This window comes from Drosophila sulfurigaster, chromosome X (assembly GCF_023558435.1).
Source record: "Drosophila sulfurigaster albostrigata strain 15112-1811.04 chromosome X, ASM2355843v2, whole genome shotgun sequence".
Lineage (NCBI taxonomy): Eukaryota > Metazoa > Arthropoda > Insecta > Diptera > Drosophilidae > Drosophila > Drosophila sulfurigaster.
This window is the reverse complement of record NC_084885.1, coordinates 20,683,126-20,696,897: the sequence shown is the minus strand read 5'-3', so window position 1 is coordinate 20,696,897 and position 13,772 is coordinate 20,683,126. Positions and strand designations below refer to the sequence as shown.

At 37.0% G+C, this 13,772-nt stretch overlaps 2 protein-coding genes across 2 annotated transcripts; both read left to right on the top strand.

The window, feature by feature from the left end:
• The first annotated feature begins 78 nt into the window (after positions 1–78).
• On the top strand, positions 79–2,184 carry LOC133847689 (1-phosphatidylinositol 3-phosphate 5-kinase). Its single transcript, XM_062282869.1, has 2 exons — positions 79–612; positions 690–2,184. The coding sequence occupies exons 1-2, from the start codon at positions 149–151 to the stop codon at positions 2,020–2,022; spliced, it is 1,797 nt and encodes a 598-aa protein (XP_062138853.1). The 5' UTR covers positions 79–148; the 3' UTR covers positions 2,023–2,184.
• Positions 2,185–4,093: 1,909 nt separating this feature from the next.
• On the top strand, positions 4,094–8,634 carry LOC133847862 (pickpocket protein 28). The gene is given in 5 exon segments (XM_062283128.1): positions 4,094–4,313; positions 4,316–4,574; positions 5,672–6,137; positions 6,208–6,805; positions 7,950–8,634. Coding segments are annotated over 5 exon segments (1,857 nt in total). The 3' UTR covers positions 8,264–8,634.
• The last annotated feature ends 5,138 nt before the right edge of the window (positions 8,635–13,772 follow it).

The window sequence follows — 13,772 nt, the reverse complement described above, 5'->3', positions numbered from 1 at the left end:
TAACCATTTGAAAAAGTTGTCGAGCTGCGCAATTCAAATGCACATTTCGATAGGTTTTTGGTGTGTTGTGTATATCGTTCGTTGTGAATGGTAAAATTAATTGCAAGTTTTTTGGTCACTGTTTCAAACTGTGCGAATTAAACACAAGATGAAGAATTTACTGGTGCCGCTTAGCGGCACCAATGATGAGCCGAACAACAGTAACAACAATAACAACAGCGGCATCAACAATAACAACAACAACTGCAACTTTCATAAAGATGCGCTGTTGGGTTTTGCTATCGAGCTGCCCGATGAGCAACTGGACAATGCTGTGATCCAGCTGCAGGCGGCAGCGGCGCAGCAGCAGCAGAACACAAATAAGAACAACAGCAACAACAGTAGCAACAACAACAGTACAAACAACAACAACAACAACAGCAATACTAGTGACAACAGTGCTGATTATCATCAATCTATGCTAAACTGTGAGCTCCCAGATTGTTATCAGTTTGACGGCGCTGCTGCTGCCTCCGAGCTGGTAAATGTGGCCAACAAGAACTGCGACTCATTGGCCAAATTGGCTTATAATCTCTATCGGCTTGCCAAAGACGATCACATTGTAATCGATCGGTGAGTGAGGTGCAGCTTAGAAGTAGTAAATAAGACACACACACACAACACAACTTACAGCCGATGTCTGATTACAGCAAACGCAATGAAGTGGTGCGCACCAATGCTTTGACCAACCAGAAGACCATCTATCGCTGCATGGATCCTGTGGGCATGGGCATGTGTTCAACCACAAAAGAACCACCGTTCTCCAAAGCGAGTCGACCACGCAAGCGGACAGCGACAGCAGCAGCAACCACGACGTCGATGCAGGCAGCGAACATTGCAGCACCAAGTGGCGCCATTAAGAAGTCCATGAATGAGCCAATGCCAGCTGCCGATGCTGATGATTCAATGTTGCGCACACGTTCTGGACGCATTGTGCGCGCCGCTTTGCCGCAGTCAGCAACTCCAACGCCGTCTTCGGGTCAAATGCTGGAGTTGCTTGTGGCCGAGCTGAGAGACAAAGACTATTGTGCACCGTCAGCGGTGGCAGCAACGCCAGCAGCCTCGCAGCCTGCAACAGCTCCAGCAGTAGTAGCAGATGCAGATCCAGTTGAGTTGCGTGAGCCGCGAGCCGTGCCACAAAATGCCATTTGTCCGGGCTGCAGCAAGATCTTCTTGGGGCGTCGCTTGCAGCGGCATTACGTCAAGTTCCCCGAGCATATGCCCAGTGCCATTGCTGTGCGGCAACAGCAGCAGTTGCAGCAACAGGAGCAGCCACAAGCACAGCACCACCAGCAGCAGCAACCACAACACTTGCAGCAACAGCAACCACAATTAACATCCAGTGTGCCAACGTTATTTGGCCTGCTGACGGGGCAGCTACAACGCCACAGTCACCTCAGCGAGGAGCAGCGTGCAGATCTCTTTCTGCACGAACTGAACGACTTTGTGGAGCAGTTGCAGCTGCGCAGCACACGCCTCATACGCAACACGTCGGGTCTGCACTTTGTGAACGCCCGCATTGCCCGTGTCCTGGGCATTCCCGAGGGTCAGTATGCTCTCGATATGTCGGCCATGGAATCGGCGCAGGCGCCGACCCCAGAGCCGGAGTTGCAGCAACTGTTGCACACCGGCGGCGGCGGTGTGGCAGGTGTGGCACGCAATCTGGTCGATTATCCGGGTCTGAGCATGTCGCTGGATGACACGCTCACCGACGAGGCGGCCCAACGTTTGAATTTGTCCGCTGGCGGCAAATTGTTGCCCCCATCCGAGGAGAGTCTGTTGCGCAACGTTGGCGATCTGATGCAACCGCCGGTGGCAGTTGTGGTGGCACCTCCCACCGTGGGTCATGTTGTCGCGGGTGCCATGCTGCCGCACTACGATCATGCCAGCGATAATGCTGTCGAGGCGCTTAGCATGAAGGAAACTCCGAATGCCGCTATTTTGGATCTCAATGTTGATTTCTTTCAGTTCAACAACAATTAGCTAAACTCATTACACTTCTTATTTTTTACACTTTTACATCTAGTATTAATATAATTGAGTATTGTTGAGCCACGCCACGAAAATGAATGTACAATTTTGATTGTGAGATGAATATATACACACATCTAGTTGATAAGCATGAAATGCATTTACAATGAAATCTATATTTTTGTATTTTCGCGTTTTTCATGTATACACATATCTTGTTAGAGGCCAATTTATTGCGTCGTAGAAGAAAGTCCACAAGTATTCCATACATTTCTTATCTTTCTTTAGTGGTATCTACTATATAGAAGATTTGAATTTTGTGAAAGCTTTTCGTTTAAGAAGGTTGCAAGCATTTATTTCATAGTATTTATATTTTAGTACTCTTTAGTATAGTTCGATATACCAAATGTGTCCTTCGGCACTTATTTAGTATTCTTGTGGTATATTATTTGGTAATTTTTGTATATGGAAAATACCACATTTCTATGATTTGAATTACAATGGGTAGCGGGTATTTCACAGTCTAGCACACTCGACTGTGGCTTTCTTATTTGTTTAAGTTCACCTTGTGTAATTTGATTAATTGACAGACAGCCAGACACGACAGACAAAAATTTATTTCATAGTATTTATATTTTAGTACTCTTTCCTATAGTTCGAATGTGGTATTTTATCGATATACCAAATGTGTCCTTCGGCACTTATTTAGTATTCTTGTGGTATATTATTTGGTATATTTTGTATATGGAAAATACCACATTTCTATGCTTTTAATTACAATGGGTAGCGGGTATTTCACAGTCTTATTTGTTTAAGTTCACCTTGTGTACTTAGCAAATTTGATTAATTGACGGACAGACAGACAGGCACGACAAACAAACATTTATTTCATAGTATTTATATTTTAGTACTCTTTACTATAGTTCGAATGTGGTATTTTATCGATATACCAAATGTGACTTTCGGCACTTTAGTACTTTAGTATTCTTGTGGTATATTATTTGGTATATTTTGTCTATGCAAAATACCATATTTTTTTGCTTTTAATTACAATGGGTAGCGGGTATTTCACATTCTTATTTGTTTAAGTTCACCTTGTGTACTTAGCAAATTTGATTAATTGACGGACAGACAGACAGACAGGACAGGCACGACAGACAGGACAGATCGAAATCGGCAAGCAGGTGTTATGCCTAGTAACATGATAATATTTGGGTAATACTCTGGTAAAAATATCGCTTGTTACATCATGTAAACTGAAAAAAACATTTGCCAAAACATTTTTTTATTTGAAGTACATAAATATATATCTTATAGCTCTTGATTGACACTTTAGTTAGAGCTAAGAATAATTCTCGAATTATTTTTCTGGTTAAAGGTAATTGCAAAAATGAGGGAATTCATAAGAAAAATAAGAAATGAACGAATTTGTATACATTTTTATTATTGTAAACAGAAAAAAGTCCTTACATCAGGCTAAGCTATAAATATATGTAGAGCTAATCTAGAGCTTTAAGAATACACTTTATTCATTTTTTAAATTGTTTCAGCTTATGTTTTTTAGAATTTTGTTTGAGATATACAATATATAATTATTTATCATTCAAGTCTTGAAAAGAAATTTCAAAAGTAAATGAATTTTCGTTGCATACTTTTAAGCGTGCACTTTAAATATGTAGAATTTGAAATGATGTTTGCAGTGAGAACAATTAGATTGTAAAACTCACTCTCAGATCGATGTTGCTGTTGAATTAGCGAAATGTCGATGCATTCGCATAATTTGCATTTTTCATTGAGCAAACCTCTTTTCGTGTGTGTTTGTTGCTGACAAATATTGCCACGCCCACACGCCCAACGACGTTGTACATTAAGCGCCACTTGTTGTGGGGCAGCAGCAACTGCAATTCAATTTGGAACTTATCACTGCTGTGTGTGTGTGTGTGTGCTCGCTGCTTATTTGCCTAGTGTCAATATGATTTAAGCTGACGAGCGCTGCTCATTTGTGTATCGAAGAGGTGTTTGCGATTGCACCGCACTATAAATGCAATTTGCGTGACGCATTTCAATGTTAGTTGCTTTCATCATGCGAATCCACGTCGATGCCAAACGCCAGCAGCGCCATCTGGCGTCCGATAGCAGCGGCGTTGGTCACACCAACAACAATGAATCCAGCGACGATGAAGAGTTGTCGCTGTGCAATCGAGAGGCGATCAAAAAGAGTGTCAAATACTATTTGCAGAATAGTTCGTTGCATGGCCTCAAGTATATTGCCGAAGAGAGGATTACGATTCCCGAGCGGTTTGTTCTTCACTCTCTTTGCTACCTCAACAGCATTTGAGTGACCTTGACATCTTGTTCGGCAGCGTCTTCTTTGGCATCGCATTTGTGCTGGTCGTCATACTGTCGGGATTCTTCATCTCCAACATCTACATCAAGTGGAGCGCATCGCCCATCATCATCTCGACCAGCGCCAAGCAGCTGCTCACCAGCACCATGCCATTTCCGGCGGTCACAATTTGCAATCTCAATCAGGCACTGCGTAGTCGCGTCCAACGCATCTCGCGGTGAGTCATCCGAATGCTCAAATTCTGTATAAACACAAGTCAACCATATTATTTAAAAAGCTAAGAAATAACTGCTGTATCTGCTTAATATCGTAAAGTATTAAGTGGAGTTTATTTTGGGTTTCTTACTCAGTTTTAGGAAATTTTTTTCTTTTTATACACGCTACCCATAGAAGGGGATTATAAATTTGTGCCGGCAGGAAATGTATGTATAAGGGAGAAGGAGGCATCTCCGACCCTATAAAGTATATATATTCTTGATCAGCGTCAACAGCCCAGACGATCTAGCCTTGTCCGTCTGTCCGTCTGTCTGTCTGTCCGTATGAACACGTAGAGTTGCTTTGGATGACAATCTGGTATATTGTGCCGTCTATGGTATATTTGAAATGCGGCACTATATCGATATACCAATATACCATTTGGTATATTTTCGGTATATTTTGTGAATAACACCGCAATATTTTGTTTTTATTCGTAATGCGTATCGGGTATCTCACAGTCGAGCACACTCGACTAAAGCTTTCTTACTTGTTTCTTTTAATTTTAGTACGTCTTACTATCGCAAAGAATTAAGTAAATTCAACGGGCAGTTTATTTCGGGTTTCTTACTCAGTTATTATTTTTATCTTAACCTACAGCTAAACATAATGAACAATTTTGTTTTTCTCGGAATCAAATCACTTAAATTTAATTTTTTATTTTATTTTTTTATTTTTATCTATTGGTTAATGACGCGTTCTTGAGTTAGTACGAACGTTGGCTCATCGGAAATGCCTTGACTTTATATCAATTTACTTATATGTACATTAGTTATTTTTTAAACGAAAAAATATAGAAAAGTGGTGCTATTCTTAATTTTGCAACTCTATGAACATCTTTCAACCTGGTTAACTCTTTTAAAAGATGTTTTATCAAAGATGATCGTCATAAAAGGAAAATGATCTGACACAATCACCAATTTGAATGCACACATATTTTGTTATTATTGTTTTTATTTAACAACTGCAATAATAAGTTTGTAAACTTGAATAACATTTGTGGAATGTGATTAAAATATATATGTGTGTGCTGATGCATTTCAATGCCCCAAAAAAAAGATCGAGCAGCAATTACTCGCTGCTGATGAGCCTGTGCAGCCAAGGCGATGATCAGACGATCACGTACGTTGGCACCTGGAAGTACTTCAAGGCGCTGCTGGTCGATGTGGCTCAGCCCTGCGATGAGATGCTTTTGTACTGCAGCTTTGGATCGCGTCGCGAGATGTGCTCGATGATCTTCAAGTCGTCGCTGACCGATGATGGATTGTGCTGCACGTTCAATGCCCTGGATCCGAGTTTTCTGTTTCGCAACTATTCGGATGATGTGCGCATGGAACCGTTGCAGGAGAGTTCACTGTACGAGGCCATCGATTGGACGCCAGAGCGTGGCTACGCGGACAAATTGCCCGAATTCTATTATCCCCGGACCTCGGGGGGAACGGGAAGTCGCATGGGTTTGACTGTGGTGTTGAATGCCTCGACAGCGGAATATTATTGCACCAAATCGATGAGCAACGGGTTCAAGGTCTGGCAGAGAGAGAGAGAGAGTGAGTTGTAAATGTAAATTGAATTTGTATAAATTGTTTTTGGCTTAGGTCCTCGTACACAATCCCGCCGAGTTGCCCAAGGTGAGCAACTACGGATTCATTGTGACATCGGGGAGGGAGGCACGCATTGTCATTGATCCCGTTTATGAGGACGCAACGCCCAGCATTCGATCGATTAAGAAATCGGTGCGTCGTTGTCTGTTTTCGGATGAGAACGATTTGACCTATTATCGCACGTATTCGCGTAAAAACTGCGAACTCGAGTGTGAGGCCAAATTGCTGTTGCGCGATTGCAGTTGCGTCCTCTACTATTTACCTCGCATCGATCCGGCGGCTCGCGTTTGTGGACCCAACGATAACAACTGCACGAATCGCGTCCAGACCGAGATCGAGTCATCAAACACGGAATTGTCATGCGAAAGCTGTTGGCCCGGCTGCTTTGAGCTCACCTATCGAACCACGATGTCCACCTCGATGATTGTCACGGGTCCAAGCTATCAGAGTGGCGAGGATCTGCCCGAGGATCTCTTCAGCACTAGCAACGGCTCCGTTAACAACGATCTGTCCGTTCTGCACTTCTACTATCTGACCAACAACTTGCGGAGCACCACCAAATCAGAGATGTTTGGCTTCACCGAGTTTCTTTGTAAGCTAAGACTCTTAAAAATAACAAAGTAGTTTATCCTTGATCAGTGTGAACAACCGATACGTTATATCCATTTCCGTCTGTCTGTCTGTCTGTCTGACTGCATTAGCACCTAGATCTCAGAGGCTATTAGATAAAGATCCATCATTTTTTTTTTCGACAGCTTTTGTAATGTTTTCACGCAGATCAAGTTTGTTTAAAATGTTTGTCACGCCCACTTCCGCCTCCGCACGCTGCCAAACAAATTGACGATAATAACTATAGTATTTGTGATTATTTAGAATTTGATTGCGATCGGATAACAATTTATTTAATAAACGGTATAGAATATTTTAAATTCTATGATATATTTCGAATGTGGTTCTTCATCGTTACACCAAATATGGTATTCGGTATATTTCAATATTTTTAAGTATTTTCGGATAAAAATGGCTTTGATTAACGATATGGTATATTTTGACTTCTATGGTATATTTCGAATGTAGTACTTCATCGTTTTACCAAATATGTCCTACAGTATATTTCAATATTGTTAAGGTATACTATTGTATAAAAATTGCAGTGGCTGACAACATGGTATATTTTCACCTATATGGTATATCTCGAATGTAGTACTTCATCGATATACCAAATATCGCCTTCGGTATATTTCAAAATTCGCAAGGTATATTATTAAGTACATATACATATTTCAAAAATAATACCGTACAGTTTTAATAGTGCGTATCTCACAGTCGAGCACACTCGGTTGTAGCTTTCTCACTTGTTATTTTTTGTAAGAATATTAATGATTATTATAAACATTCGTGGGTACTTCAAATATTTGTGCTGCCTCTTTCACTCTTTTACTTTATATTATTTTTGTTATTTCTATAAAAAAAATATCGACTACATTTTTTAGCACTCTAAAGATTTGGACTGTAAATTTTTGTTGTTTTTTTTTATTATTTATTAGCAAGCATTTTCATATAAGTATATGCAAGATTCATATTAACACATTCTCATTCTCTTTTTGTTTTTTAAACATTAACTAATATGTTTTATTTATAGGGATTTGCGCTGTAGTATTTTCTTCTTTTTAAGTTATTTGTGTTATTTCGTGGTGTAGCCTCTTACCCGTATATTTTCCTCAATTTGATTGCAGCCAACACTGGTGGCTTGTTGGGTCTCTTTATGGGCTTCAGCATCTTCTCGGTGATTGAGATCGTCTACTATGTAACAGTGCGTCCGTATTGTGCATCGCGAACGATCCAACAGCGACGGCAGCGACGAGAGGCAGCGCTGCGTTGGCTGACGCCTGTGCAACGGGGACGGCGACGTCTGTTGTTGCCACAGCGGCAGCAGCCGCCGCCGCCTTACAGCCAGTTGCAGTTGGTGGCGAGGCCAAAGGTCAAGTCAAGTCTGTGGCAGACACTGCGCAGCTCTCGCGATCCGCTCGTCTATCCCTATCTGGATTAGTTCTCTTGTTTGTTGTTGTTCTCGATGTTCTCGATGTTGTTGGAGCACACTTTATGGCCCTTAAGAATGCATCGGATGAGGCCGCAAGCTGAATAAATAAACCAAGGCTAAGAGAGAGAGAGAGGCCAATGAACGTGCCCATTGCACAGAAGAGGTGAACGTAGGAGGCGGAGGAGGTGCAGATGATGCGAGGGCTGCCACCGGAAGTGCTGTGCCCCATGCTGGTCAATTTGAAATCGGCTATTAAATGGCGCTAATCGCTAATCGCCACGCGACTTCAATTTCAATCGGCAACCCAAAACAAGTTTCTCTGCGCCAGCGAATTCCAAGACATTCAACTTCGGTGAGCTCATTTACTTTCTCAACTTGTTTGTCACTTTACATGTTTCATAGAAAAAATTATATTAAATATCAATTAAGCGAACACAAAATGCTTTACATTTGATAGCTTGAAATGAAAGCAGAAGAAGAGATATAAGAAAAGATGTTACAGAAGTTGAAGGTATAATTCAAAAAAGGAAAAAATACTGTTTACAATGGACAAAATGTTCAGCTATAATTCAGATAGGTTAAAATAAATATTCACAATCAACAAAATAATAATAATTTTAATTTTGTAACAGCTTATTTTATTTTGTGTCGAAAGGCTAAAGTTTGAAATGAGTGCAGCATTTTAAATAGTTGAAAAATTAAGAAGAAAAGATGTTATGGAAACAGAATAATAAAAAAAAATGTTTACAATGAAAAAAGGGTTTAATAATGAGATATAAGAAAATAAGTTATAAATATAACTTATGAAATGATAAAGTTAATTTCTTCGAAATTTATTTTTTTCATTGAAATGAAAGCAGCTTTTTAAATAGTAGAGAAATAAAGAAGAAAATATTTTAGAGGAACACAAGCTATAATTCAAAAATATAAATATTTACAAAGAATGATGAACTTTATATATTGGAAATTTATGTTATTCTCTTCTCAAAAGAGAAGGCAATTAATACTATATAAAAATAGAATATAATGAATAAATTATAAGTTAAACGAGAACAACAAAATATAAAAAGAGGGCGATGAACTACAGTAAAATATGAGATCATAGCTAAAATGAAAAGTTAATAGAAAAATACAAAATTCTAAAAAAAAGTGATGAACATTTTGTATTGCAAAGAGGATTTGGCAGTTAATAAGAAAATGTTGGGCAAACAAAATAACATTTCTAGGTTTTTTGTTGATTAAAATAATATAAAATTTTCAGCGTTTTTAAGGGATATTTCATCAACTTTAATGTACTGTTTAGTATTATTTAAAAGTAGTTTATTTGCAATATATGAGATTAAGAAAAAAGTAAAAATATTCGGCAGTATTTCGCACTTAATAAAAATTCAAAAATGTTCGGCATATAAAAGAAGATATAATTAAAAATATATTGCAATGAAAACACACGCTAAAAACAAGATAAATATATATTTAAATTAATATATTTTTAAGGCAATAAAAATCACAACTTTATTAAATTCTTAATTCTGTTTTAAATAAACTAAAACTTACCACATAAAAATATTACTAGTAAACATTTTCTATAATAACATTAACTATACTCAATAAGTAAAATTATTCTAGTATTATGGAAGTTAACAATATTTAAAAGCAGTTGACTGGAAGTGTAAATTTCAAAGTGTATGCGAAATTCGAATTTGTTGAAAATTGCATTACATTCAGTTTTTGGTTTTGTGTGTCAGTTGTAAATGAATGGATAGAAATTGATTGTTGCTCGACGATGTGTACAGAGACAGACATGTGTCTGGGGGTCGTTACCAAAAATGGCAAACTGGCGTTTTGGCTAAAAACGTCGCACTGATGTCACTTCTGCTTACAGACGAAGAGACGGAGCGAAGTGCGTTCCGTTTCTCCAACTGTTTTTGGCCTGAGATATACATACATATGTATATACATACATACATACATTTACAATAACAGCAAAGCAACAACAATTACTTTAGCAATGGGAATTTTTACGATCCAGGCGCGCTTTGGGAGCAAGTGTCACAAGTCGCCGCGTCAATGTCAAGTGGCCAAAGTGGCCAAAGTGGCAGCCACTTGGCTCCACGGAAATTTGTCTACACTCACACACACTCACACTCACACACACACACATGCACATGGCATAGACACAGTTTGTGTGTATTGATGTGTTGCGCTTTATTACGAGAATTATGCCAGCTGGAAAATCTCAAATCGCGCCTAGTTCCAACAGCAACGCCTCATCACACATACTACCTACTACATACTATATCTATATATACGTATATATGTATGTAGATATTTATACACTGAAAACAAAAGACCAGTTATTACAAATTAAGAACAATCATCTTAAAATTTGTATTCTTCAATTGAAAACACTTTAGGAACAAAGCCTAAAAGCTAAGAACATTGGTCATAAACAATTCCAAATTCTTAAAATAAGAAAATATATAAAATTAAAATATATAAAATAGAATTACAGAATAATGTAATCCATTAAAATTCCTATAATGTTTTTATATAGTCATATTTTGATGATCTTGTAATAAGATTTTCATAACCACATAATTATTACAACTTTGTGCCTCCTTGAAATGTACATAAGTAACATGCAAAAGGGTTCATCTTTTCGGTATATAACTATAGTATTTAGGAGTCCTGATTTTGAAATTAGTTAACTATCAGATAAAAATTTTAAAAGTTATTTTAGAAATACTTTTATATGGGAAAAACACTTACTTACTAAGGTTCTGGTTTGTGTTTGACTCTATGGTATATTTTGAATTTGGTACTATATCAATATACCAATTATAACGTTTAGTACATTTTTAGTATTTTTGTGGTATGTTTTAAAATTAATTAGGTTTTGAATATCTCATAGTGGAGTACACTCGATTGTAGCTGTATATTAATTGTTGGTCTTAAAACTATAAGAAGTTTTCCTCTTATAAATAAGAATTTGGTGTTATATCAAATGTTTTTGTATTTTACTAACTTTCATGATCATTTCATTTAATTTTTTGACGCACTTTTTAGCCCAAAATTCTGAGTACATTGACGAAAATCATGATTTTAGAACTTTTTTTCCTCAGTGTATATATTTTAGTTGATGCCGCATGATCGCAGCACACTTGTGGGTGGCGGGGGACGAGCTGCAGCGGCGTTGGCAATGTAAACAAACAAGTGGCGTGGCAACAACGTCGATGTCTCTGTGTGTGTGTGTGTTTTATGTAGTTTCTTTTTTGCCTTTTGCTCTGTTTTATATTTTTGTTGCTTGGCTGTGATTCATTCACACCACAGCAGCTTGAACAACAACAACAACAAGAACAAGAAGAATCCCGCACATGTGGCGGAATAAGGCTGCAATGGACTTTTGACGTGGCCAAAAAAGAGACCACGAGACATCCGTCGACGCTACTCCAAAAAGCTCCATCAGACAATAAGAGAATAAATACTATGAAAAAACCATTAAGCAACACTACAAATCAGTCACCAGTTGTATTAATTAGCTAATGGTTCAGATATCACATAAAACTATATAACATTTTAAGATCTTTTATTATTTAAAATAAATAAACATTTGTATCGTTTTTAAATGACTTTCATATAGTGTTTAGTACAATTAAAAAGTAGTTTTAAAAAGAAAAACAAAAATGTATATATTTTAAAATATTTAATTTTTAAAATAGTAAAAGTAGTTTCTATTTTAAAAATATTTGTTGTACTATTTCTTAATTTTTTTAAAATACAATATTTTAAACATCTTTTTTACACTTTTATTCATAGCAAAACATTTTTTTTTGATCAATAAGTAAAAAATATATTTTTCAAATATTTTATTATGATTTAAAAATGAAAAAATATTGTACAAATTAAAATAGAAACTACTTTATACTTATATACGAATTTGTACACTTTTAAAGATAAATATATATATGAGTATATTTTGCAAATAAAATACTTTTAAAGTATTTTATTTTGCAAACAAAAATCTCAAAACTAATCAGAGAACAATTTAATTTACAAATAACTTATTTATATAAAAAAAGTGAAAGTTTCTTCATAGGTCAGAAGAACCGCAATTTAAAGCATTATAATATTAGAACATTATGTTTTTATCGAAAAATGTTTAACTTTTTTACTATTTGCAAAATACCAAAGTTCGAAATTTGAATTCTTGTTTTTAGAACGTCATTTTATTCTTTGTGTTTTTGCGGCATCTAAAAATCTAGATCTAGAAAATCTTTTTTGCCCCGAAGTTAAATCAATACAATACAATAATAAACATCGAAGTTATTACTATGTGTGTTTGTTTGTTTGACCAGCGCCAAAATGCGCTGCTCATAAAATACAATTTCCTTGGCAGTTTGTTGTTGTTCTTTTCTACTTTGAAAAAAAAATGCTTTGGGGTTAATATAATTTTTGTTATTTTTAGTATTTTTATGCTATTAATATATTAAAAATGTACTTTTGTTTCGAATGACTCTTGTCTAAAATAGAATTACTATTTTATTATTACTATCTTTGTAATTTGAATACTCGATAGCGAAACAATATATTCAATTGACTTTCTTAGAATATTTTCGTATTTTATGTACTTACAAATACTTTTATTTAATGGCAAAATGTTGAACTTATATAGAATATAGTATTTTTAAGTTGCAGTTCTCACTTCATGAATTATTTGAACTATTAATTGCTTTTTTTGATTGTGACAGACCGAGTAGATAATTTGGTTTTACCTTTTTTTTTTGCGAGCTCTGATTTTAAATATTTTGATATTTGATTTCACTTGATTCATTTTCAACTTTGAAATTAATTTTTGAAGATTTGTTTAATGGAGCTGCAATGTAAAGACAGCATTTCCAGTTAAAACTTTCATAATTATGTAGTTCAAGCTCAAAAGAATTTTCAAGTTCCGCTGCGTATACGAAATCAAGCATACGCTCTGTGGCACAGTGTGTGAAAATGAGGCTGTTTCTTTGGAAACGTTTTGCCATCTATGCGCTGTTGTTGTTTCTGTTGCTGTTGTTGTTGTTGTGGCTGTTGTTGTTATTTTTGAGGCCGTTTTTCAACTGTTTTAAATGTGAATAGCAATGACATGCATTGCACACACACATAGAGTACACACACACACACACACACGTTGAAATGACGCCAACACAGGAATCGAGCGCAGCGGCATTTAATTTCCTTCTTTTTATTTTGTATGTTTATGCTAAGAAATAATAATAACAACAATAACAGCAACAGCAACACGGTCAGCCACGTGGGTGGATGTGAGTGTGTGTGGATGAGGATGGAGATGGAGATGGGGGATGGAGATGGGAATGGGAATGGGAGTAGCCACCGTTGACGTTGTGAATGCTGCTGCTGCTGCTGTTGCCGTCGCCACAGCAGCAACAACAGCAACAGCAACAGCAGCCACACCGTGTTTGATGGTCTCTGAGCATCCTCAGCGGAAATAGAAATTCAGTCAGACATTGAA

Bases quoted from the DNA above. Each gene is read 5' to 3' on its own strand.
- LOC133847689 (XM_062282869.1), top strand. From the start codon at position 149: ATGAAGAATTTACTGGTGCCGCTTAGCGGCACCAATGATGAGCCGAAC. The intron at 613-689 runs GTGAGTGAGGTG...GTCTGATTACAG, and splicing joins GATCACATTGTAATCGATCG to CAAACGCAATGAAGTGGTGC.